Below are 23,815 nucleotides of genomic sequence, written 5' to 3' on the forward strand. Positions count from 1 at the left end.
TGGTTCCTTTTACTTTAGGGGGACCAAGTATATTTCTGTTTTTTTTTCCAAAATTATTTCATCATCTTTGATAAGAAAATATCTTTCTTGATGGTGGATGGCCATAATTCTACAAATTTGGATCTCACACTAAGACTTTTTAAACTAAATATGAAAGTTTCCTGTTTCCCTAAATAGAACAACACTAATATCAAGTAAGTTTGTAACAAATAGTTCTGGGAAGCATGTTTTTTATCCAAAACATAAAATAGTCAATAAGTTTTGTTTGTATTTTTTCCAAAAAAAGGTTTTAGGCTGAATAAGTTAGGAAAAACATAAATACTCAAAAGTATTTTATCAAGGAATCATATTTTTCTAACTTAAATATTTTTTTCTAAGACATTCGGGATCTGCTCAATTTCTCTACTTTTTTTTATAATGATTCTAAAATGTTTTAGGTAGAATAAAAATATCCATATACTTCTTTGACTCAAGTAAACTAAAACTAATCATATTCGGAAGCCATTAACTTGGATTTTCTAGATGAATATTAATGATACTGATATAATGGAGGATCTTATTATATAAAAGGTCATATATATTATATTAAAATTTATAATAATAATTATGTTATTTTTCAAACTTTGGAAGAATATATATGCGGTATCCTTTTCTAAATCAAGTAAGTCATCTATTTTGAGTCAGCACCAAAAGAAAAAACAAGCATCTTGGAAAGGATGAGCATGTAGTTGGTGTGCATATCAATGAATTCCTGGAACATGCTTTTGCTTTCAGTATATATATAGTTGTATCTCTACATACTTATATATTTATCAAGACATTTATTTATTCTTTTGGTTCGACTGCAATAAGAATCCTCTGTGAATACATGGTCACTCCAAATTAGTGCCAGCAAACAGGATTTCCTTTAAGCTGTTTTTGTTTCTAATCATCTATAAGAAACTCTTTTTGGACCTTGTTGATGAGAAACTCTCTCAAACTCCATTGCAACACACATACATCTCCTACTAATATCCATTCAGAAAACTCAAGTTAATTGTTTCCAATCAGAGTTACTATAAATGAGATGGTTATGCTCATATATACAAAAATTAATTCTCTAATAACTACATAAAAATGAAAAAAAAATCTCTAATTAATTGCTTTGCTTCAGTTTATTGGTTCTTGTATTCTGTCAATTATCAAGCACTCACAATTTTGGATTTGGAGATATAATGACATATCATCAACCCATAAGTGCTTCTTTTAAGACATAAGTGGTTTTTCTATTTTTCCATCTTATTTTTTTTAGTGATACATTGATGTAAACAATTGACTGTTAAGTGGAAGGTTCTTCTCATTGGTGCCTTTTACTTTAGGGGGACCAAGTATATTTCTGTTTTTTTTTCAAAATTATTTCATCATCTTTGATAAGAAAATCTCTTTCTTGATGGTGGATGGCCATAATTCTACAAATTTGGGTGGCTCACCCTCCCAATTAGTGACGATAATGAGGGTCGGGAAGCAAGCAAAGGATAGTAGATGAGGCACCCACGCGTGTGGCAAAGACGCGACCGGGGTTCGTGTTGATCACTTATTTGATTGTATGTAGATTATGAATCTCCGGTATACACATATACCTTAAAGGAAAACTCCCTCATAGACAAACATATAAATACATTTCAGGATTTTGAATCAACTTCAACAGAACTACCATTCACAATTTGAAGCAGCTCAGAACCTTACAGCATGACAAACAAGCAGCATCACATCTCAATCGTAGCACTAATTCTGTTACCTTTCATATTCGTGAAGACAAACCTATGAGAATCAGTGAGGACATCATTATCTGGAGACAGTCTTCTTTTTAGTTAATTGCAGCATCACATGCAATGTTCCAAAGAAAGCAAATTAAGCAAATATTTATCAGATTCTAGCGATGATACTATCATAATAATTGTTAATTCCATATAACTGTCCATGTAGAGACTTATGCTACAGTAGTCGATGATCAACAAGCCAGACTGAAGGGGAAGACATTTTATAGCTCGACCAGATATATCATCCACACCATGGTGAGGAGAACTGAACCATAAAGCTACAACTTACATAATTCATTCGATAAATAAAATTATAAATGTTTCACACAAAAACTTCTGATTCCTCGAGATATTGACACCTTAAATGAGGCTTCAAGAGCTTCTTTATAATTTTCTTCATTTATATTACGCATATGAGCTTAAGCCCTGTATTAAAAAAAAGATAATCAAAAAGCAAAAATCTAATAATTAAAGATATGAACAGGCTACGGGTGTTCAAATCGAATAAAAAAAAAAAAGAATCGAAAATGAACATATTCAAAACCGATTGAAAGTTTCTGTAAACACCCAGCCTTCTTAAAGCTTCTTTCTCCTAATAAATAATACAAGTTTCCAGCCACAGACCTTGCCTTCAAGGATTGTGCCTCTTCCTCTACTTGAATTGCCAAAATCAACATAGATGGCTAGAGTTGCCCAAGTCTGACCAAGTTCAGCCAAGCCATGACGTGGCGGAATCATACACCGCATTGTAGATACTAAAACTCAGACTTGATCAGTACATCCCCCCATTTCTAAGAGACTCAAATAGACACCCCTCACCATCTTCTACAATTTCTTTAATCCCATTTGTAGTCAGTGTTACTTACAAATGTTGTTTAAAATCTTCAATAATTAGAACAAATGTCTTCTTTCATCTCTCTTAACTCATTTCGTCTTTGTTGGACCTCCATTATTCTGACCACCAATTGTCATCATGGCTTTCTATTGCTCTGACCTGAACCACCCCAACCCAAGGCCACCTGACCTAGACAGGGTTGGTCAATGAACCAAGGGAAATTTACTCAGAGTTACACGTGAACTGAACAACTAAATGATAATAATAATCGAGGATAAAAAGCTCTGTAGCAGAGAAATGTGCAAATAACAGGAATGTAATAGTTCATGTTACTACAATACACTTACATAATATGCAGCCCAATGACAAACTTCATGCTTAAATTCTGAGTCCAATTTCTTCAATAATTCTGACAGCAACTTCTGCAAAAGAACAAGCAAGATAATTACATTAGAAAGTTTAATCCCATAGAACAAAGATAACGTAGCATCTTTCACCTTCAAAATGATTTCAGGAGGGATACAGTTAACGAGAAGCTCATATATTTTTCCACGCACTGAAAATAACCTGCAAATATATAAAGAGAAAAAAAAAATAATAAACGGAGGATTGTCACTGTCATAGGGTGAAGAAGTATAAGCTACTGGATAGTAGTGATAGAACAATGACAACTATGCATAAAAAGAGTTCACAGAAGTGATCATATGATTGAAATTGCATAGAAACAAGGGAATCCAACCCAGCAATATCACTAACTGGTAGTTACTTGAAAATAGGCTAAATCTATCAGAATACATCCAGCCTTCAAAGAGAAAATAGATCATGATGGTTGTTGTAGGATTCATAGAACAGCTTCAAGGCTTGACTAAGTCTTTCCAGTGATTTCTTTGAACATTGGTCAAGATGGAAAATATTTCTTGACTCCTTTATATAATTACGTAATGTTATTCTGAGTCTTGTACTACTGCTATGGCAATATAAGGGACACAAGCCCAATACTTTTCCCACAGCGACTTATGGCAGTAAAAACGACTCCAACCAAACAAGGCATCTGTAAGTTCTAAGACTAATTTCAAAACTGGCCTTCAACCTATCATAAAAAACCTTCTAAATACATGCTGAATACTGGTCCAAGCAAAGTTAGACGAGTGGATTTTATTCTAAACTACAGCTAGTTGGCGGGCAGCAAAATAAACCCTGTTGGATGCACTTTGACTTGTGAACCAGGATAGATGAATGGAATTGATAAGTATTAACTAGAAAATAATTGTCACTAGAGGCACGATAGTAACTGCATAGACACAAGCTCCGACTTCAAAAGGTTGAGAAGAACTTGTGCACTATCACAGTTCAGAAGTATTTGCCAAAGAGCAATGGAAAAAAATGAAATATGGAAGATTTTAGCATGGCATAGGTTTATTAACATGATTTCCTTAATTTTTAACGATAAATTGGCAAAAAAGGAAAGTTGATTTCAGATTGAATCTATATGATAAGAAACTTTAAACAACTGTAATGAAAATATGTGAGACTATGTTATAAAATTAGGTCCAACAGATTGCATAGCAACATCTTGAAACAGAAATGCAGATGTAAGAAGTCATGCAAGCACACTTTCTAATACAACAGGGTGAACAAAGCAGCCCGATACTATTATAATGTATCAGATCAGTGTGGTATGAGTACATTTGGCAATCTACCAATCTGTACGATGCAGCTTCATTGAAAAAAATTAAAAAAAATGAATACCAATCACCAAGCTATATCATCTGATTATGGTCCCTAGTTGGACTAGTAGATACTGGTCACCACACATTGATCCAATTGGTATTCAGAACCTGAAGAGACTTTAGGCCTTGAGGAAGCATTCTGATAATTATTGAAACAAATAACATACAAATTTGTTCAGCCGTAATAATTTAATATTTTTTTCATGTATTCAAGTGAGCTAAGTAATCTATGTAATTTATCTATTTTCTCCTTGTTGTTCCTTGTTCAAAAGTGTAATTATTTGTATATTACTATTACATAATTGCTCTTTTTAGCATTAGTTGGTTTGAAGCATGGTTTGCAATATCGTACTATACCGCTCGGTATCTGATAGAGGACCGATACAGGCGATACATCGGTACACCTTAGTGTACCATATGTTGGTACGCTCAATACAATTCGGTACATACTATACCGACCGACAACTGATCAGTAACATCGATACGGTACGATATTCAGAACCTTGGTTTGAAGGGAAAATTTTGATAGGCTAGCATAATCATGTCATGGAGATATATTTGCATAAATAATATTATGATGAGAAATGAGCCAAATTTCTAGGGCTAGAACAAAAAAGTTCTTGTTGTCTTCATCCTATTAATTTCAGTAGGCACTGAATTATATCATTCATAAAGTAGAGAACCAATGAAGTATATTTCTGCACAAAAAATGGAAAGAGGAGTCTATAACGAGATGCTAATGAGAAGAACAAATAAAAAGCTAAGCTTCCCGTTCACAAAATGTAGAGAACCAATGAAGAAAAAAAACAGACCTTTTAGGTCTCTGTTCCTTCATTATATCAGATGCTATTTCAGAACCATATTGTTCCCAATCCAAGGGTGGCAATGCCTGGTTTATGGTGAATGGATACCTATAGCAGAAACATGCAATTCTAAAATTAGTCAACTGAAGGCAATAGGATGCAAGTGTTGTATAAATCCTATAATCAACTAAGACGAGCATAGGTATTCAGTAGACAGATATCTGATGTATAACTTGCATAGAATTATTGTACGGACTACATGCTAAAGAGCTTACTGCTGCACTCGACAGGTCTCAAAAGACAATATTGCTCTTCTTAAATTACGGTTTGATTGAGCTGCTATACGTGCTGTGAATCCAGGTGGAAGTTGCAGGTTTTCCTTCTTGCCAATGAACTCCAATACTTTGATAATCTAATTGAATATAACATGCAAGATTTTTAAATTATGGAAGACTGGAAATTGACCAATAAAATCTAGGACCCAAGACTAACAAACATAAGCATGCTGGGCACTAACCGATAAAAGACATACATGTAAGTGAAGTTTATAACAAAATACGATAAATTTACCATGATATATTCAAGATGCAATTTCAAGTATCTATACGTCTGAAAGCATCTGCCTAGAAACACAAGCAATCTGACATCCAAAGAACTGTATATCTTAGTTAAAATACAACTGCACCAGGATATCATATCATGATATTATTTGATCCATCGATCCAATTATATGAAACTGATAAAAAATTTTAGCCATGTCAAACTCATTTACTTGTAGAATAACATGGCATTTAATAATTGAAAAAAATGGACTACCACTCAATTATTGAATGGGTATTCAGTGACACTACTTGGCTGAAAAAAGAAAATTAGTGATGATCATGAGCCAACATTTGACATAAGCAAATGACAGTTTAATCCAATGTAATCATGTCAAACAATAATTTATTATCTAACTGCTGCTTACATAGCTTCCATCTGAAGGAAATCTAGGTCAACAAGTTATTATAAATGTAGCATGATAATTTCTGTTTGATGACTTTTGCCATAGGAATTTATCATACGAAAATACATTTCTACTAATTGCATGAAGTACCTAAATGATTATGTAATCATAATGATAAAAGCACCTAGATATACGCACAGCCTAAGAACTAAGTCACTTCCTGAAATTGAGGGGCTGCTACTTCCTACAAGTGAATCTCCACATCAGTCCATGCTTAGGCTAGTCCATTTAGAGAAATGCATGATAAAAGCCAATTTGAATGTAATATTTATAATAATTCAAAAACATCAAGAAGTAGATATTCTTCTTTCAAATCCTGAAACAATAGTCGTACTCTCAGTGTGCTAGTGTTTGTGAACTTGTCCCATTTATCCCAATCTACATCTCACCTCTCCCCAACGCCACAAAACACCCCACAGAAAGCCCATAAAAGATGTTCAAGGAATTAAGGGGTCGATCAAGGTAGAAAAAATTAAAAATAATAATAATAATAATAATACTGTTGTTTCTTCTTTCCTACACCATCTCCACCAAATTCTACTATAGTTTCAAATTTAGTCTGTCAAATGCACCACTACATGCCTCATCTATCAGTCTTTATGAACTTGTTGCACTCGAAGCCTATTTTCCTTTGGGCATGTTAGACTCCAACAAGAAAGTGTAATCTATCTGCAATATATATATATATATATATTGCAGCACCTAATTGTCGATATGACAAGAAAATTTTTGTGAGGAAGGAATCAAAATCTTATTACAAAGAAATTAGTAAAAGTTACTTTCTTTTTCTTTTCAAATCAAAAAACTTGTATGATGTCAAATCAAACAAAATAGTATATGTGGTAAAAAGAAAAAATAGGTAATCTATCCCCTTCTTCTCACTGCCATGGCCTACTGCTAGTTTAGTGCAGGAAATACAGGACATTGCTGATACAAAGAAGAGAAAGAGAAACCTTCCATGAGACTTGAGAAATTAATCAAGATATAGAGTGCATTAACCACCATAGGTTGACAGTAATGCAGAACACCAAAAATAATAGGATTCCTGATTCCTATTATTCAATAAGATCCTCAAAATTAATCAATAAGATCCTCCCCTTCTTCTCACTGGCATGGTTGTTTGAGCATACAAGGAAGATACAAAAAAATTAGAAGCATACAAGTGGGACCTTCTTGCAACACTTAAAATTCTACAGGAAGATAGAAAAAAAAGTCAGATAGCACTGAAATCATAAATGAATTAAACGCTTCACTTTTACTATACATTTGACAAAATGTATAGTAAAACATAAACAGGAAGAAGTTGAAAGTAGATAGAACGACAATTTGACAAAATTTCTGTAATATTTTGGTTTTTCCAAAATATTTATATGTATAATTGATAGAGATAAGATGAAATTATCTGTATATAGATAGAGAGATTGAAAAAAGACCAAACAATTTTACTTCCAACTTCACGCAATCGTCAGAGCTTTGGGAAGGTAACTTCTACATATACAGAGATCGAAGGGAAAGTAAAATGACAAAGTATTATTGCCATGGAGTTCTTCGAGGGCGCGATGACAGTCCGGCTGCAGAGCTGCCACGGGACGTACCTGGTGGTAGATGAGCATTGGCATCGCGTGATGCTGCGGTCAGACCGCTTCTGTGACGGTGCCCGGTGGACCGTCGTGATCGTCACCGATGCTAGCGGCCAGCGGCGGCTCCGACTCAGGAGCTTCTACGGCCGCTACCTCGCTCCTCACCCCACGGATGACAGCATATTCTTTGGCAGGAAGGTGATGCTGGATGACTTGGGCCCCGGCGTCAACTGGGAGCCGCTCCGCGAGAACTCCGACGTCCGGCTCAGGTGCGTCTTCAATCAGTTCCTCCGGGCCGACTCTGTCAACTTGACGTGGCGCGAACCGGTGACGGTCGACTACCGGTCGATCCTCGGTATACGACGTCGCTTTCTGTGGCGCGTCGAAGCCATCGGGGTGGCCCCTGTTCCTCTTCCACAGTCGTGGCGGCCACCGACGCAGCTGCCTCCTCCTCCTCCTCCTCCTGCTGCTGCTGCATGTAGCATCGCAGTGCTGAAGAGGAGGGAGGAGACAGAGTAGACAGTTGGCGTGTGAGTTTGACTGGGTGATGTTAATAATTTGAAGTGTCAGTGTTGAAAATAGGAAAAACTTTGCTTGTGTGATGTTAAAAATTTTAAGAGTTTGAAAAATCCTTGGGTGTTTGTATTGACTCGTTTTAATAAATTGGGTGATGTTCAAAATTTGAAGAGTTTGTGTTAAAAATTGAAATATCTTTTAGGTGTTTGTATGGACTCCTTTTATATTAAGTATACTCTCTGTATTCTCCTGAATTCAATTTGTATGGACTCCTTTTATATTAAGTGTATTAGTCGTAGAACTTCTATCGACTTGATTAAATTGATGTGTACAATTTACAAGAGAGTATTTTCGGGTGCACTGGCATTCTCGAGTGATTGGCAGCAATTGCTCGCAATCGAAGTTTAAGTTAATGCAATTTATATAGTCATGTGATCGATTGGTGTTTAAGATTCTGCTGAACAAAATTTTACTATTTGTTCGCTATGCACACCAAGAAACAAGAACAACATAAATCCCAATCCCAATGCTTTCAACAATAAGCATCTTATTACTACTGAAACGCTCAAACTTAAATCAGAACCATCGATTCTAAAATTATTCTTTGTCGATTTTATTTCGATTATGCTTTAAGCGTATGCACTTTAAAGTCTACCATTTTACCGCAGCTTCCTTCAAGCCCACAAGTTGGAGGCCCAATTCTGTCTCCGATGGGCTGGAGGCATTGCTTTTAATAGTTTGTTATTACTACTCGTATGGTGGGTGCACTTAATAGTTGTTAGAAATGATTCGGAAGAAACGCTCAAACTTAAATCAGAACCAACGATTCTAAAATTGTTCTTTATCGATTTGATTTCGATTATTCTTTAAGCGTATGTACAAGTCTACCATGTTACCGAAGCTTCCTTCAAGCCCACAAGTTGGAGATTCGAGGTCAATTGGGCCCATGGGCTAGTGGCCCATTATTTAATTTTTGCCAACCTAAATATAAAAGGCTTTTTTATATATATATAATTGGATTTAATTTTTGTGTCCTCTAGAATTTTATTTAATTTTTTGAGTCACATGAATTTTTTTTTTTTTTTTTATTCTTGGACAAAAAGTGAGCAATTTAGGTAAAACATGATGTTACAAAAAGTATCACGTTGCTTAAAATGGCCAACTCGCTGTTGATATTTAATAATGTATGACCATATCTTCTCTAGAATAAAAAAGTCAATGACTCAGCACTGGACGCCATCATGTCCGTAGTTTGACATGTTTCATAGTATTTCTCATGTCTCCACACTTTTGTGCATGTGATCAGGAAGTGTTTCGATAGTGGATTAAAGGATGATCACCATTACTTGTCTATTATAGACAAAATAAATTTTGTTCAAGTAGGGACTCATTTTGGAATGGAATGGAATGGAAGGTTACCAGATACACCGTGAACTAGCAGCAGCAATAGTGGCAAAGTAGAAGGGACCATTTTCTTTATAGCATTATTTATACATCTATAAAAAAAGACCTCTTTAACACCTTATCCATCTGCAAAGAAAGACATAAAACCAACTTTGCACTATACATATAACTTGTTTAAGGCAAAACATAGTAAGACCCAATGTCCACGAAATTCATGAGGAGAAGGTCAAGGTTCACAATTCAAACGTCAGCACATCTACTTCTTAAAGTTGCTCAATGTAGTCAACAATGTTTAGATGCTTGAACGTTTCTGTAAACACCCAGCCTTCTTAAAGCTTCTTTCTCCTAATAAATAATACAAGTTTCCAGCCACAGACCTTGCCTTCAAGGATTGTGCCTCTTCCTCTACTTGAATTGCCAAAATCAACATAGATGGCTAGAGTTGCCCAAGTCTGACCAAGTTCAGCCAAGCCATGACGTGGCGGAATCATACACCGCATTGTAGATACTAAAACTCAGACTTGATCAGTACATCCCCCCATTTCTAAGAGACTCAAATAGATACCCCTCACTATCTTCTACAATTTCTTTAAAATCCCATTTGTAGTCAGTGTTACTTACAAATGTTGTTTAAAATCTTCAATAATTAGAACAAATGTCTTCTTTCATCTCTCTTAACTCATTTCGTCTTCTTTCATCTCTCTTAATTAGAACAAATGCTCCATCTGCACAAGGCTGCGAGGTCAGAGAAAATAAATAAAAACCAAAAATAATCTCACTAATCATTAGCACGAAGATACACCCAGTGGTAAAATCGTGTTACCTTTGACAATTTTTAGGTTTGGATATTTGGAGGGTCCATTCCCCTCGGGTTTGTTTAACCAAATGTTGCAATAACGAAAACCTTGTAGATACTCATGAACTCTGCAACAAATGCTGGTGAAAATAGCATATCGTAGCATAAAAACAAGCAATGATCACTTCTAATAGGGTATCTCAAAGTAAAGAACGTAACTGCAACCTTGCCATGATTTTACACGATCAAAACAAGTTACACATCAGATATATTTAGCCACCAACATTTAAAAATCATGGTGTTGTGGTTTGTTCAATGGCAGATTGCAGATTTACAAGAAAAGATCATCTCATTCACCAATACACTACTCAGCAGCAAAGCTACATTAAGTCAACTAAAGAGGTAGATAAAATGTCTGTCATTCAGAACACCATTGACAAGACACTTGAAAGCAATAGAGTAACTGATTTGGTGTTGAGGGGTAGTTCCTGGGTTGAACAACTTCAAGAACCATGAAACGATGCTACTCAAACATCTGAATTCACATGTTCCTATAGATGGCAAAGATTATTCTCAAATAATATATCTATAACAGTACTGCACAGCTTACAAATGTCATTCCTACACTACTTAGCCTTTGGTCATCAAAAGAATTGTATCCTTCACCTTTTCATGCCATATGTTTTCTTAAACATTACATGCATGCCTACTTAACCTTTGATATATCCCTCACCTTTATAAGGCATAATTTCTTTTAAAACATACCATACAATTCTAGTTGTTTGATGTAATACATCTTTTGAGGTCGTTCCATTTCTTGACCTAAAATAATGCTAAAAAGGAGCCAACTTTGGCTAACTAAAAGTTGGCTCTACAAACCCTGCATGACTACTGAGCATAACTGTTAGATGAATGAGCAACATCTCTCAATATGTTTGTAAAACAACTAAGAGAAGAACATATTCCAACTTCAGATAGCTGTTTCCATGGTTATGTTCGGCAAGGGTGAATCTTCCAACTGATACGAGTTTTTGTTTTCATGTTTTATTGTTTTTATCTGCTGGGTCAAAGGAAAGAAAAGGATAGAGGCGAGCAAATATCACCTGGAATTCACAAATACATGCCTCTTGTGGAAAGAGGACTTGTGGACTTATGTTCAGTAAAATGTGATGGCGTGATTGAGGATGATTATTATGGTTCAGAGTATTGATTCAAGTTTTTTTTTGAGCTGGCATGCTACCATGCAGCATGATCTTTCTAAATTTGGTTTGACTATCTTGCTATCATGCACAACCTCCTTCAAGCAGCTCACCAGACCACCAAATTCTGAATTCTCCAGATAACGATAATAATGTAGCTTATTGAACACAGAAAAAAATCTTAAAATACATGAGTTTGTTCCTAATTTTAATCTTAGATGCAAAATAGCAATGAGAAACAGAAGCACTGTTGAAATGCATGAAGTCACTGTATGTTCTAAGTAACAGAATACAATGATTACTTTTCCTATTAAAAAAAAAAGATCAGTAGATCTTTTTGAATAATTTTATGACATGCATTTGTTAGATTTAATATGTAACTAGATTTTACAAAACAAACCAGGTATTGGAAAAGAATATTGTATCCTCAATTGTAGGATGCATAGCAGCAATGCACCAAAAGAGGAACAGTTGCTTAGCACCCGTGTCTACCGGAAGAAAGCATAAAAAATATTTTTGAACCCAAAATTGAATGTTTCAGATGCAAATAATTATTGCACGTAGGGAAGAAATAGGTACCTTCTACATTATTGCAGAACAAAAACATAAAGCACCTTCAATATGGAGTAGTTATTACATAAAAGGAAGATAAAAGTACCTTCAATATGAAAGATGACCTTTTGTCCAAAACGCATCCTGTGCTCCTGCATGAAATTTATACTTAGGTTGACAAAAAATTAAATAAAAATCTAGGCATCCCTACAAGAAGACACAAAAGAAAGATGTGGGATGTCTTATGTGAAGAAGGAATTGAAGCTGAATAGTTTCGTGGAAGAAACTTTTGTTGAAGAGTGGAATACACATTTCATGATTGATCATGTGACTCGTCCGTTTCCATTCTATCCTCTAATACAGTGAATTTAAAGAATAAATTAGCAAAGTGTTGCTCAAACGCTACAATTTACCATCACTTACTATGAACATGCCTTGTCATCATCAATGTAGAATTAGTCTACTCTGAATGAGGCCTAACAAGTTCTCACTGAGACTGGTATGATTATTAAGGTGCAAACCTGATTTAGTCCCATTATGACTATGTTTTCACTCAAAGAATGCATGCCATTACCAAATCCAACAGATTGACCCTTTTTGACGAACATTATGATACTTTATAAGCATCCATTTAATTGTCGAAGTTCAAAAAATTTTAATTTGTTCTTTTTTTGTGCATAAAATTTAGAAGGCATCATCCCCAATCTAGAGGACACAGGTCAAATTCCTGGCTAACACCACCCCAAGGATTTGGACATTGAAATCTATTTATTAAAGCAACACACGCAGAGACTTAATGAACTGCTAAAGCCAATGCAAACTGAAAGCTCGGCTTGGGTCCAGAACAGGTGTCATCACCTGGTAACCCTCTAAAACCTTGTGGTAACCTCAGTTTAGTCTTCTCTCTTTTTATTTAGGGTTAAATCAACCTCCCATCCGTGGTGCCTGCCCATTGCTTGTGATGCCTACCGCTACTGGCCCGCCTAATAACCCTCCACCTCCTTCGTTCCTCCTCCCTTTTGGTATCGTGGTGCATACCAACAGAGTGTGCTTTGGTTCAGTGGTACTAGTCCAGCAAACAATCGATTCAGATAGGGTACCCAGTATTTAAAACCACCATGAAAAGTGAGTAATTTAGGTAAAACATGATGGTACAAAAAGTATCATGTTGCTTCAAATGGCCAACTGGCTGCTGATATTTAATAATTTAGGACTATATCTTCTCTAGAATAAAAAAGTCAATGACTCAGCACTGGACGCCATCATGTCCGTAGTTTGACATGTTTCATAGTATTTCTCATGTCTCCACACTTTTGTGCATGTGATCAGGAAGAGTTTTGATAGTGGATTAAAGGATGATCACCATTACTTGTCTATTATAGACAAAATAAATTTTGTTCAAGGAGGGACTCATTTTGGAATGGAATGGAAGGTTACCAGATGCACCGTGAACTAGCAGCAGCAATAGTGGCAAAGTAGAAGGGACCATTTTCTTTATAGCATTATTTATACATCTATAAAAAAAGACCTCTTTAACACCTTATACATCTGCAAAGAAAGACATAAAACCAACTTTGCACTATACATATATCTTGTTTAAAGCAAAACATAGTAAGACCCAATGTCCACGAAATTCATGAGGAGAAGGTCAAGGTTCACAATTCAAACGTCAGCACATCTACTTCTTAAAGCTGCTCAATGTAGTCAACAATGTTTAGATGCTTGAACGTTTCTGTAAACACCCAGCCTTCTTAAAGCTTCTTTCTCCTATAAATAATACAAGTTTCCAGCAACAGACCTTGCCTTCAAGGATTGTGCCTCTTCCTCTACTTGAATTGCCAAAATAACATAGATGGCTAGAGTTGCCCAAGTCTGACCAAGTTAAGCCAAGCCATGACGTGGCGGAATCATACACCGCATTGTAGATACTAAAACTCAGACTTGATCAGTACATCCCCATTTCTAAGAGACTCAAATAGATACCCCTCACTATCTTCTACAATTTCTTTAATCCCATTTGTAGTGAGTGTTACCTACAAATGTTGTTTAAAATCTTCAATAATTAGAACAAATGTCTTCTTTCATCTCTTTTAACTCATTTCGTCTTCTTTCATCTCTCTTAATTAGAACAAATGATCCATCTGCACAAGGCTGCGAGGACAGAGAAAATAAATAAAAACGAAAAAATAATCTCACTAATCATTAGCACGAAGATACACCCAGTGGTAAAATCATGTTACATCCCGATTTCTAAGAGACTCAAATAGAAATGGGGATGTACTGATCATTTGTAGTGAGTGTTACTTACAAATGTTGTTTAAAATCTTCAATAATTAGAACAAATATCTTCTTTCATCTCTCTTAACTCATTTCGTCTTTGTTGGACCTCCATTATTCTGACCACCAATTGTCATCATGGCTTTCTATTGTTCTGACCTGAACCACCCCAACCCAAGGCCACCTGACCTAGACAGGGTTGGTCAATGAACCAAGGGAAATTTACTCAGAGTTACACGTGAACTGAACAACTAAATGATAATAATAATCGAGGATAAAAAGCTCTGTAGCAGAGAAATGTGCAAATAACAGGAATGTAATAGTTCATGTTACTACAATACACTTACATAATATGCAGCCCAATGACAAACTTCATGCTTAAATTCTGAGTCCAATTTCTTCAATAATTCTGACAGCAACTTCTGCGAAAGAAGAAGCAAGATAATTACATTAGAAAGTTTAATCCCAAAGAACAAAGATAATGTAGTATCTTTCACCTTTAAAATGATTTCAGGAGGGATACAGTTAACGAGAAGCTCATATATTTTTCCACGCACTGAAAATAACCTGCAAATATATAAAGAGAAAAAAATAAATAAACGGAGGATTGTCACTGTCATAGGGTGAAGAAGTATAAGCTACTGGATGGTAGTGATAGAACAATGACAACTATGCATAAAAAGAGTTCACAGAAGTGATCATATGATTGAAATTGCATAGAAACAAGGGAATCCAACCCAGCAATATCACTAACTGGTAGTTACTTGAAAATAGGCTAAATCTATCAGAATACATCCAGCCTTCAAAGAGAAAATAGATCATGATGGTTGTTGTAGGATTCATAGAACAGCTTCAAGGCTTGACTAAGTCTTTCCAGTGATTTCTTTGAACATTGGTCAAGATGGAAAAAATTTCTCGACTCCTTTATATAATTACGTAATGTTATTATGAGTCTTGTACTACTGCTATGGCAATATAAGGGACACAAGCCCAATACTTTTCCCACAGCGACTTATGGCAGTAAAAACGACTCCAACCAAACAGGGCATCTGTAAGTTCTAAGACTAATTTCAAAACTGGCCTTCAACCTATCATAAAAAACCTTCTAAATACATGCTGAATACTGGTCCAAGCAAAGTTAGACGAGTGGATTTTATTCTAAACTACAGCTAGTTGGCGGGCAGCAAAATAAACCCTGTTGGATGCACTTTGACTTGTGAACCAGGATAGATGAATGGAATTGATAAGTATTAACTAGAAAATAATTGTCACTAGAGGCACGATAGTAACTGCATAGACACAAGCTCCGACTTCAAAAGGTTGAGAAGAACTTGTGCACTATCACAGTTCAGAAGTATTTGCCAAAGAGCAATGGAAAAAAATGAAATATGGAAGTTTTTAGCATGGCATAGGTTTATTAACATGATTTCCTTAATTTTTAAGGATAAATTGGCAAAAAAGGAAAGTTGATTTCAGATTGAATCTATATGATAAGAAACTTTAAACAACTGTAATGAAAATATGTGAGACTATGTTATAAAATTAGGTCCAACAGATTGCATAGCAACATCTTGAAACAGAAATGCAGATGTAAGAAATCATGCAAGCTCACTTTCTAATACAACAGGGTGAACAAAGCAGCCCGATACTATTATAATGTATCAGATCAGTGTGGTATGAGTACATTTGGCAATCTACCAATCTGTACGATCCAGCTTCATTGAAAAAAATTAAAAAAAATGAATACCAATCACCAAGCTATATCATCTGATTATGGTCCCTAGTTGGACTAGTAGATACTGGTCACCACACATTGATCCAATTAGTATTAAGAACCTGAGGAGACTTTAGGCCTTGAGAAAGCATTCTGATAATTATTGAAACAAATAACATACAAATTTGTTCAGCCATAATAATTTAATACTTTTTTCATGTTTTCAAGTGAGCTAAGTAATCTATGTAATTTATCTATTTTCTCCTTGTTGTTCCTTGTTCAAAAGTGTAATTATTTGTATATTACTACTACATAATTGCTCATTTTAGCATTAGTTGGTTTGAAGCTTGGTTTGCAATATCGTACTATACCGCTCGGTACGAGTGGTACATACCGATCTGATAGAGGACCAATAGAGGCGGGTACATCGGAACACCTTAGTATACCATATGTTGGTACGCTCAATACAGCTCGGTACATACTATACCGACAACTGATCGATACATCGATACGGTACGATATTCAGAACCTTGGTTTGAAGGGAAAAAATTGATAGGCTAGCATAATCATGTCATGGAGATATATTTGCATACATAATATTCTGATGAGCAATGAGCCAAATTTCTAGGGCTAGAACAAAATAGTACTTGTTGTATTCATCCTATTAATTTCAGTAGGCACCGAATTATATCATTCATAAAGTAGAGAACCAATGAAGTATATTTCTGCACAAAAAATGGAAAGAGGAGTCTATAACGAGATGCTAATGAGAAGAACAAATAAAAAGCTAAGTTTCCCGTTCACAAAATGTAGAGAACCAATGAAGAAAAAAAACAGACCTTTTAGGACTCTGTTCCTTCATTATATCAGATGCTATTTCAGAAACATATTGTTCCCAATCCAAGGGTGGCAATGCCTGGTTTATGGTGAATGGATACCTATAGCAGAAACATGCAATTCTAAAATTAGTCAACTGAAGGCAATAGGATGCAAGTGTTGTATAAATCCTATAATCAACTAAGACGAGCATAGGTATTCAGTAGACAGATATCTGATGTATAACTTGCATGGAATTATTGTATGGATTACATGCTAAAGAGCTTACTGCTGCACTCGACAGGTCTCAAAAGACAATATTGCTCTTCTTAAATTACGGTTTGATTGAGCTGCTATACGTGCTGTGAATCCAGGTGGAAGTTGCAGGTTTTCCTTCTTGCCAATGAACTCCAATACTTTGATAATCTAATTGAATATAACATGCAAGATTTTTAAATTATGGAAGACTGGAAATTGACCAATAAAATATAGGACCCAAGACTAACAAACATAAGCATGCTGGGCACTAACCGATAAAAGACATACATGTAAGTGAAGTTTATAACAAAATACGATAAATTTACCATGATATATTCAAGATGCAATTTCAAGTATCTATACGTCTGAAAGCATCTGCCTAGAAACACAAGCAATCTGACATCCAAAGAACTGTATATCTTAGTTAAAATACAACTGCACCAGGATATCATATCATGATATTATTTGATCCATCGATCCAATTATATGAAACTGATAAAAAATTTTAGCCATGTCAAACTCATTTACTTGTAGAATAACATGGCATTTAATAATTGAAAAAAATGGACTACCACTCAATTATTGAATGGGTATTCAGTGACACTACTTGGCTGAAAAAAGAAAATTAGTGATGATCATGAGCCAACATTTGACATAAGCAAATGACAGTTTAATCCAATGTAATCATGTCAAACAATAATTTATTATCTAACTGCTGCTTACATAGCTTCCATCTGAAGGAAATCTAGGTCAACAAGTTATTATAAATGTAGCATGATAATTTCTGTTTGATGACTTTTGCCATAGGAATTTATCATACGAAAATACATTTCTACTAATTGCATGAAGTACCTAAATGATTATGTAATCATAATGATAAAAGCACCTAGATATACGCACAGCCTAAGAACTAAGTCACTTCCTGAAATTGAGGGGCTGCTACTTCCTACAAGTGAATCTCCACATCAGTCCATGCTTAGGCTAGTCCATTTAGAGAAATGCATGATAAAAGCCAATTTGAATGTAATATTTATAATAATTCAAAAACATCAAGAAGTAGATATTCTTCTTTCAAATCCTGAAACAATAGTCGTACTCTCAGTGTGCTAGTGTTTGTGAACTTGTCCCATTTATCCCAATCTACATCTCACCTCTCCCCAACGCCACAAAACACCCCACAGAAAGCCCATAAAAGATGTTCAAGGAATTAAGGGGTCGATCAAAGTAGAAAAAAAAATAATAATAATAATAATAATACTGTTGTTTCTTCTTTCCTACACCATCTCCACCAGATTCTACCATAGTTTCAAATTTAGTCTATCAAATGCACCACTACATGCCTCATCTATCAGTCTTTATGAACTTGTTACACTCGAAGCCTATTTTCCTTTGGGCATGTTAGACTCCACAAGAAAGTTCGACAAGACAAACGATTCAACTTGGAATCGCATATCCAAGTAGGCAGCATCTGTATCTTTTGAAGATATTGATAAGTCAGCCATCTAACTAAATTAAATACAACTACCAATTATCTGAAAAATAATCCTCACAAAAAAACATTTGATCCAAATTTCACATGACAACGGCAACCTTGTTTAAGTCCAAATTAACTAACCAAATATGTTACTCACTGATCGCATATGAATGAAAAAATACACCAGAACTAAATGTTAGAAGTTAGTTCACAGTTATTGAATGTAAAATATATAGATGAACATAAAAACTAACTCATAAATAACCATTTATGAAGTTGCCATCACACTACAGACAAAAAGAGCTATACAAATAAGACAAAAAAACATTAAGTGGCTACATCAAATTGTCAACTGAACTATCCATGCACAGAGCATTTGACCTTGTTCCATGTGGATTTTATTACAGAATTATGTTTTGCAAGAACTGGAGATTGCTTTTCACTCTGCAAACCCGGGTTTGTGCATTTCATTGTGACAATGTTTAGTATAAAGATCTCTTATTTATTTTGTTTCATAAAGCCAGCTCTCGAAGAATACAAAAGACATTAGCATAGAAAGTTATGTATTCCTAACCACAGAGCTAGAGAAACAGACTAAATAAACACATCCACAGAGATCTAAGATCCAATGAGATGCAGTTATGTTCATCCCAATCCAGGTACCAACCTGCTCTTCAGTAGGTGCATTCACTCGAATGTTCAGACAGCGAGACCTGACAGCCTCCGTTACTTTTGATGAGCTGTTGCAGCACAAGATTAGCCTGCATGATGCACTATACTTTTCCATTGTTCTACGGAGAGAATGTTGACCTTCTCTTGACAGCTTGTCAACTTCATTCAGCACCAATACTGCCAGTTAGGAAACCGTATCAATACCTTGATCAGTAGACTTATTCCAGAAATTCTAAGAAAAAGTTTACCAAACTTAAGATGGCTCATAAGGGGTAGAGATATTAATAGGCATAGATATTAGTGCAGGCCTATCGCAAGGAATGAATTTGCAACAAATTCCATTAACTTGGTATAGGTGCATGTCCTGCTTCTTACCAAGCTGAGGCCCGTTGTGACAAGAACAGTTGAATCAGAAGCTGATACAAGACAATAATACCTGACCAATAGGGATGCACCATAATAGTTGATCTCATCAGGTAAAATCAATTGAGGTCAAATTAGGTTTTATCTCAGGCTTCTGAGTTGAATAAAGTTAACTAACCCCAAAGATAAAGTCAGTTTGGACCACAGATTTCATTCAGGGATTCTTTCAACCACAAATTTCCATTCTGAAAGAGAGTGAGTTAACCACGTGATTCACAGTAGTTAACCTCAGGAGATTCCAAAAGAATACTTTACCCTTACCCAGCAATAAGTCAAGGAATTTAATGGTCATTTTTTTCTCATCAAGTTTTGGCTGTTTTACACATATCTGTATATAAGCCTAAAATTTCTAGCTTATGGTACGACTAAAGTAAACCATATGACCCGACAAGATGATTTTATATCAACAACTTGTGTAACAGCCCTTAACTATAGCATTTTGAACTTGATGTTCAGTAGTTTTCCATGATGTAGGACTTTTTACATGTTCCAATGATAACAGGAGCCACAGACTTTAGATTTGCAGACATAGATTGTTTGAGTGCCGTTAATAATGCCAACTTGATTTATCAAGTGACAAAGACAGTTTCATCCTAAAGGAATTAAGATAGCATGATCATTAGATAGAACAGTATATATTCTTCTATTCCTTTATGCATATACCTGAATTACCAGCCTACCAGCACCATGCAGTTAAAAGTTACGAACTATCTATTAAAGAAGCATTGAACCATACAAAGGATCTTCAACATTTTCAAAGTAAATTAACATTAAGTGAAAATATTATCATCCCACCATGGGCATAAACTGTGTAAACATATTTTGGAATATGCCTAGCGTTGGTTGTGAGACTCTTGTGGCAACTAAAATTGAAAAGGCCATAACATCACAATCTACTGTGCATAGGAGGATGCGGAGCATCTTCCAAGTGAAGTACTTGATGTTTCAAATCGACTTTCAAAGGTTCCGTTTCAACTTTATGCAGGAAAACGAGGTAGCTCGTTAAGAAAATCCATGTTTAGAAAGTGACCACATCCTCAAAAAGAACACAATGCAAAATCTTGGTCTATGGCAGGCCACATGAAATAATCATAGGTGTCATTATTACAATCTACATATTAGTACACTGAACTCAGAACCATTGGTTAGTGATTATGACGTTGTGCATTTTACATTATATGCTCAAGTTAATTGCATCAGTCCCTAGTTATAACCTTACATGCCCAGTATAACAGAAATAGCATAAAGTGAAACTCATTATAGCTTAGATAAATATGGTTTCTGAAATGCAAAGGCCATCTGGGAATCTCCCAACATTAGATAAAACAAAAGGAAAACAAACCCCATGTAACTAAAGGGTAATTACCTTTGAACCCTTTTTTGCCTTTAGTATCCACAGGTCTGTTTCTTGCCATTTCCTTGATAATCTCCTGAACAATATACCTATCCTGGAAACCTGCATCGCTGGGATTCATCTCAACATGATGTGTGCTCGATAACATCGTCAACACCAGCTCTATCATTCGTGTACCAGCCTGCACAGAAAATCGACTTAGTGAAAGATCCCATCAGCCTCAGTGAGTGCCTCATAATAGGAAGGGACTCCAAATTTTCTATGTTTGTGAAGAAAACCGGCAATCCCTAAAGTAAAGAAATAAACTGAATTTCTAAAGCAAGAAATCAAGACGGCAGCCAACTGTGGCAAAGAGGCCCAAGTCCTACTTTGGGGGGGGCAAAGTCTGCTACAGGAATTCTCACATCGCCCATGAAGTTTGTTCATCACTAAAGCCCGTATCATTGGAAGAATTAAGTAACCCAAGAAAAGGAGATCATGAGCTTCAACTTACATCGATCTTCCACATCTTGTTCTCCAATTTCACCTGCAATCGCCAACAGAAAGAAATGAGAAAAAGAAACACAACCAGATTAAAAACAAAGAAATAAGAACATCTAACCACAAGAGGAAGGAAAATAAACAGTGGTGTGAAGATACCTTTTCAGCCCCAGGGCCAAACATTTGCTTAAGAAGGGCCATGACTAGGGTTTTCTTGCCGGAACCAGTCGGCCCATAGACGAGGAGATGGGGGCAGTCATGCTCCGACACCTACCAACGGATCCACCACACAAAGATCACCTACATCCCGCAGGCACAACCAAAACAAGCAAGAAGGAAAGCAACCAAAACCCTAGACGAAGAGTTTTAGGAGATCTCACCAATTTCTTCAGGTTCTGGGCGATTTCCTCGTGGGCGATGATCTTGTCTAAAGCTCTCGGCCGGTACTTGTCGACCCACAGCCTCGTCGCCGGGAGCCGGAGGAGGAGGAGGAGGAATCGGAGGAGCGACTGGGGTACAGTGTAAGAGGAGTGGCGGGAAAAAAGGGGCCGGATCAGATTTTATATAGGCAGCGGAGACAGTAATGGGCCACCAGCCAACCCATGGGCCCAATTGACCCGAATTTCCACCAGCCTATGGGGAAGCTGCGGTAAATTGGTCCATACGCTAAAGAATAATCGAAATCAAATCGATAAAGAACAATTTTAGAATCGATGGTTCTGATTTAAGTTTGAGCGTTTCTTCCAAATCATTTCTAACAACTATTAAGTGCACCCACCATACGAGTAATAAGATGCTTCTTGTTGAAAGCATTGGGATCGTGATTTATGTTGTTCTTGTTTCTTGGTGCGCATAGAGAACAAATAGTAAATTTTTGTTCAGCAGAATCTTAAACACCGATCACATGACAACTAATTTTATGTAAATTGCATTTAACTTAAACTTCGGTTGCCAGCAATTGCTACAAATCACTCGAGAATGCCAAGCACTGTGCTGGGAAATAAGTGCCGGCCACCTTTTTCTTGCTTGTTCTATAGAACAATAGCTTCATGAAATAAACTATCCACCACCAAAAGTTTAATTGTTTATTGTTTCCGGTAAGCTGGAAAACCTTTCCCTATTGCCACTCGATCATAGCATATGGTAATTGGTGCAATCGAGTGATGCAGCTTCCTAAGTTGGAAGCTATAATTATTGCTAAACTGTTTATGACCCACTATAATTATTGCTAAACTCAAAGAAATTAAAAAAAGTGTTGCTATTGGGTACTCGTCCATGAGATGGAGTGATAATTGACGCCTAAGAAAAGTATATGGTTGCTTATGCTCTTTACCTCCTGATAGTAGACCTATCGTATTCAACTTTAAATTATTAAATTCATTAAATTCTCTATCCTCTTTGTCTTGTAAATTATTAAATTCTCTATCTCATTATCATCAGGGTCTACAATTATAGTGCTTCGAAGGATTACAAGATCTCACAATAACTCTACGAATTGTCATGATATGTCAATTCTTTCCTATTGATGATTGATGAAAGCCACTTTCTCGAATAAGGAATTGAACATGAAGGTCTGTGCACTTGCATCTACAGCACAAAAGTTAATAATAGAGAATTAGTCATCCATCATATGAGTTAATAATAGGTCTATCATTGGTTGGAAGCTGAATCGAGTGTAATTTGTTATCTAATAAGGAGCAAAAGGTAAGACGATTAATGTCGTCGTCATATCTCAATAGCAATCATTGGAGTTGGGGGGATGCTTGCGAAGGTTGATAGAATGTCATGCCTTACATATGTCATGAAAACGGATATAATAAAAAATATCGATGGTGAGTTGATCGATGATGAGTTCTAATGTATTAGCAGTGAGATTCGACCAATCGGCTCTCTCTTCTTCTTTCTCATTTTCTTTGATTTCAGCTTTTCTTTTACCTTTACCCTAGGATCATTTACCGCATAGAAAAAAAGAAGTCTAATATTTTTGGCCTCTCTCATTTTTTTGTAAATATCATTTTTTGTGTATATATATATATATATATATATATATATATATATATATATATATATATATATATATATATGAAAGTTATATTTTTAAAATCTGAAAATTGTATTAGTAGAATA

The 23,815-nt window shown here is 35.7% G+C and overlaps 2 protein-coding genes and 1 long non-coding RNA gene across 9 annotated transcripts; 1 reads left to right on the forward strand and 2 right to left on the reverse strand.

Annotated features, from left to right (window-relative positions):
* Window positions 1–2,014: 2,014 nt before the first annotated feature.
* Window positions 2,015–3,203, reverse strand: LOC135638190 (uncharacterized). The gene is made up of 3 exons (XR_010496552.1): window positions 3,132–3,203; window positions 2,982–3,056; window positions 2,015–2,225 (listed from the first exon to the last, which is right to left on the reverse strand). It is a non-coding gene; the product is annotated as an uncharacterized LOC135638190 (long non-coding RNA).
* Window positions 3,204–7,711: 4,508 nt separating this feature from the next.
* On the forward strand, window positions 7,712–8,272 carry LOC135639124 (uncharacterized). The gene has a single exon (XM_065152899.1). It carries the CDS (start codon window positions 7,712–7,714, stop codon window positions 8,270–8,272), a length of 561 nt encoding a protein of 186 aa, XP_065008971.1.
* Window positions 8,273–9,814: 1,542 nt separating this feature from the next.
* On the reverse strand, window positions 9,815–22,354 carry LOC103983730 (replication factor C subunit 5). 7 transcript variants are annotated; one of them, XM_065151203.1, is made up of 12 exons: window positions 22,069–22,354; window positions 21,848–21,958; window positions 21,702–21,734; window positions 21,221–21,389; window positions 19,427–19,608; window positions 17,317–17,453; window positions 17,051–17,149; window positions 14,995–15,064; window positions 14,845–14,919; window positions 12,327–12,372; window positions 10,497–10,597; window positions 9,815–10,398 (listed from the first exon to the last, which is right to left on the reverse strand). In XM_065151203.1, exons 2-11 carry the CDS (start codon window positions 21,887–21,889, stop codon window positions 10,551–10,553), a joined length of 900 nt encoding a protein of 299 aa, XP_065007275.1. In that variant the 5' UTR covers window positions 21,890–21,958; window positions 22,069–22,354; the 3' UTR covers window positions 9,815–10,398; window positions 10,497–10,550. The 7 variants fall into 7 exon arrangements, with proteins under 7 accessions (XP_065007275.1, XP_065007274.1, XP_065007273.1 ...); XM_065151202.1 differs by having other exon boundaries at window positions 9,815–10,408; XM_065151201.1 differs by having other exon boundaries at window positions 10,497–10,609.
* Window positions 22,355–23,815: the final 1,461 nt, after the last annotated feature.

Source organism: Musa acuminata, chromosome BXJ3-5, assembly GCF_036884655.1.
Source record: "Musa acuminata AAA Group cultivar baxijiao chromosome BXJ3-5, Cavendish_Baxijiao_AAA, whole genome shotgun sequence".
Classification (NCBI taxonomy): domain Eukaryota; kingdom Viridiplantae; phylum Streptophyta; class Magnoliopsida; order Zingiberales; family Musaceae; genus Musa; species Musa acuminata.

Coding starts and splice junctions, on each gene's coding strand:
- LOC135639124 (XM_065152899.1), top strand. CDS start 7,712: ATGGAGTTCTTCGAGGGCGCGATGACAGTCCGGCTGCAGAGCTGCCAC.
- LOC103983730 (XM_065151199.1), bottom strand. CDS start 21,889: ATGGCCCTTCTTAAGCAAATGTTTGGCCCTGGGGCTGAAAAG. Junction 21,390..21,701: donor ACAAGATGTGGAAGATCGAT/GTAAGTTGAAGC, acceptor TTTTCTGTGCAG/GCTGGTACACGAATGATAGA. Junction 17,150..17,316: donor GAGACCTGTCGAGTGCAGCA/GTAAGCTCTTTA, acceptor TTTCTGCTATAG/GTATCCATTCACCATAAACC.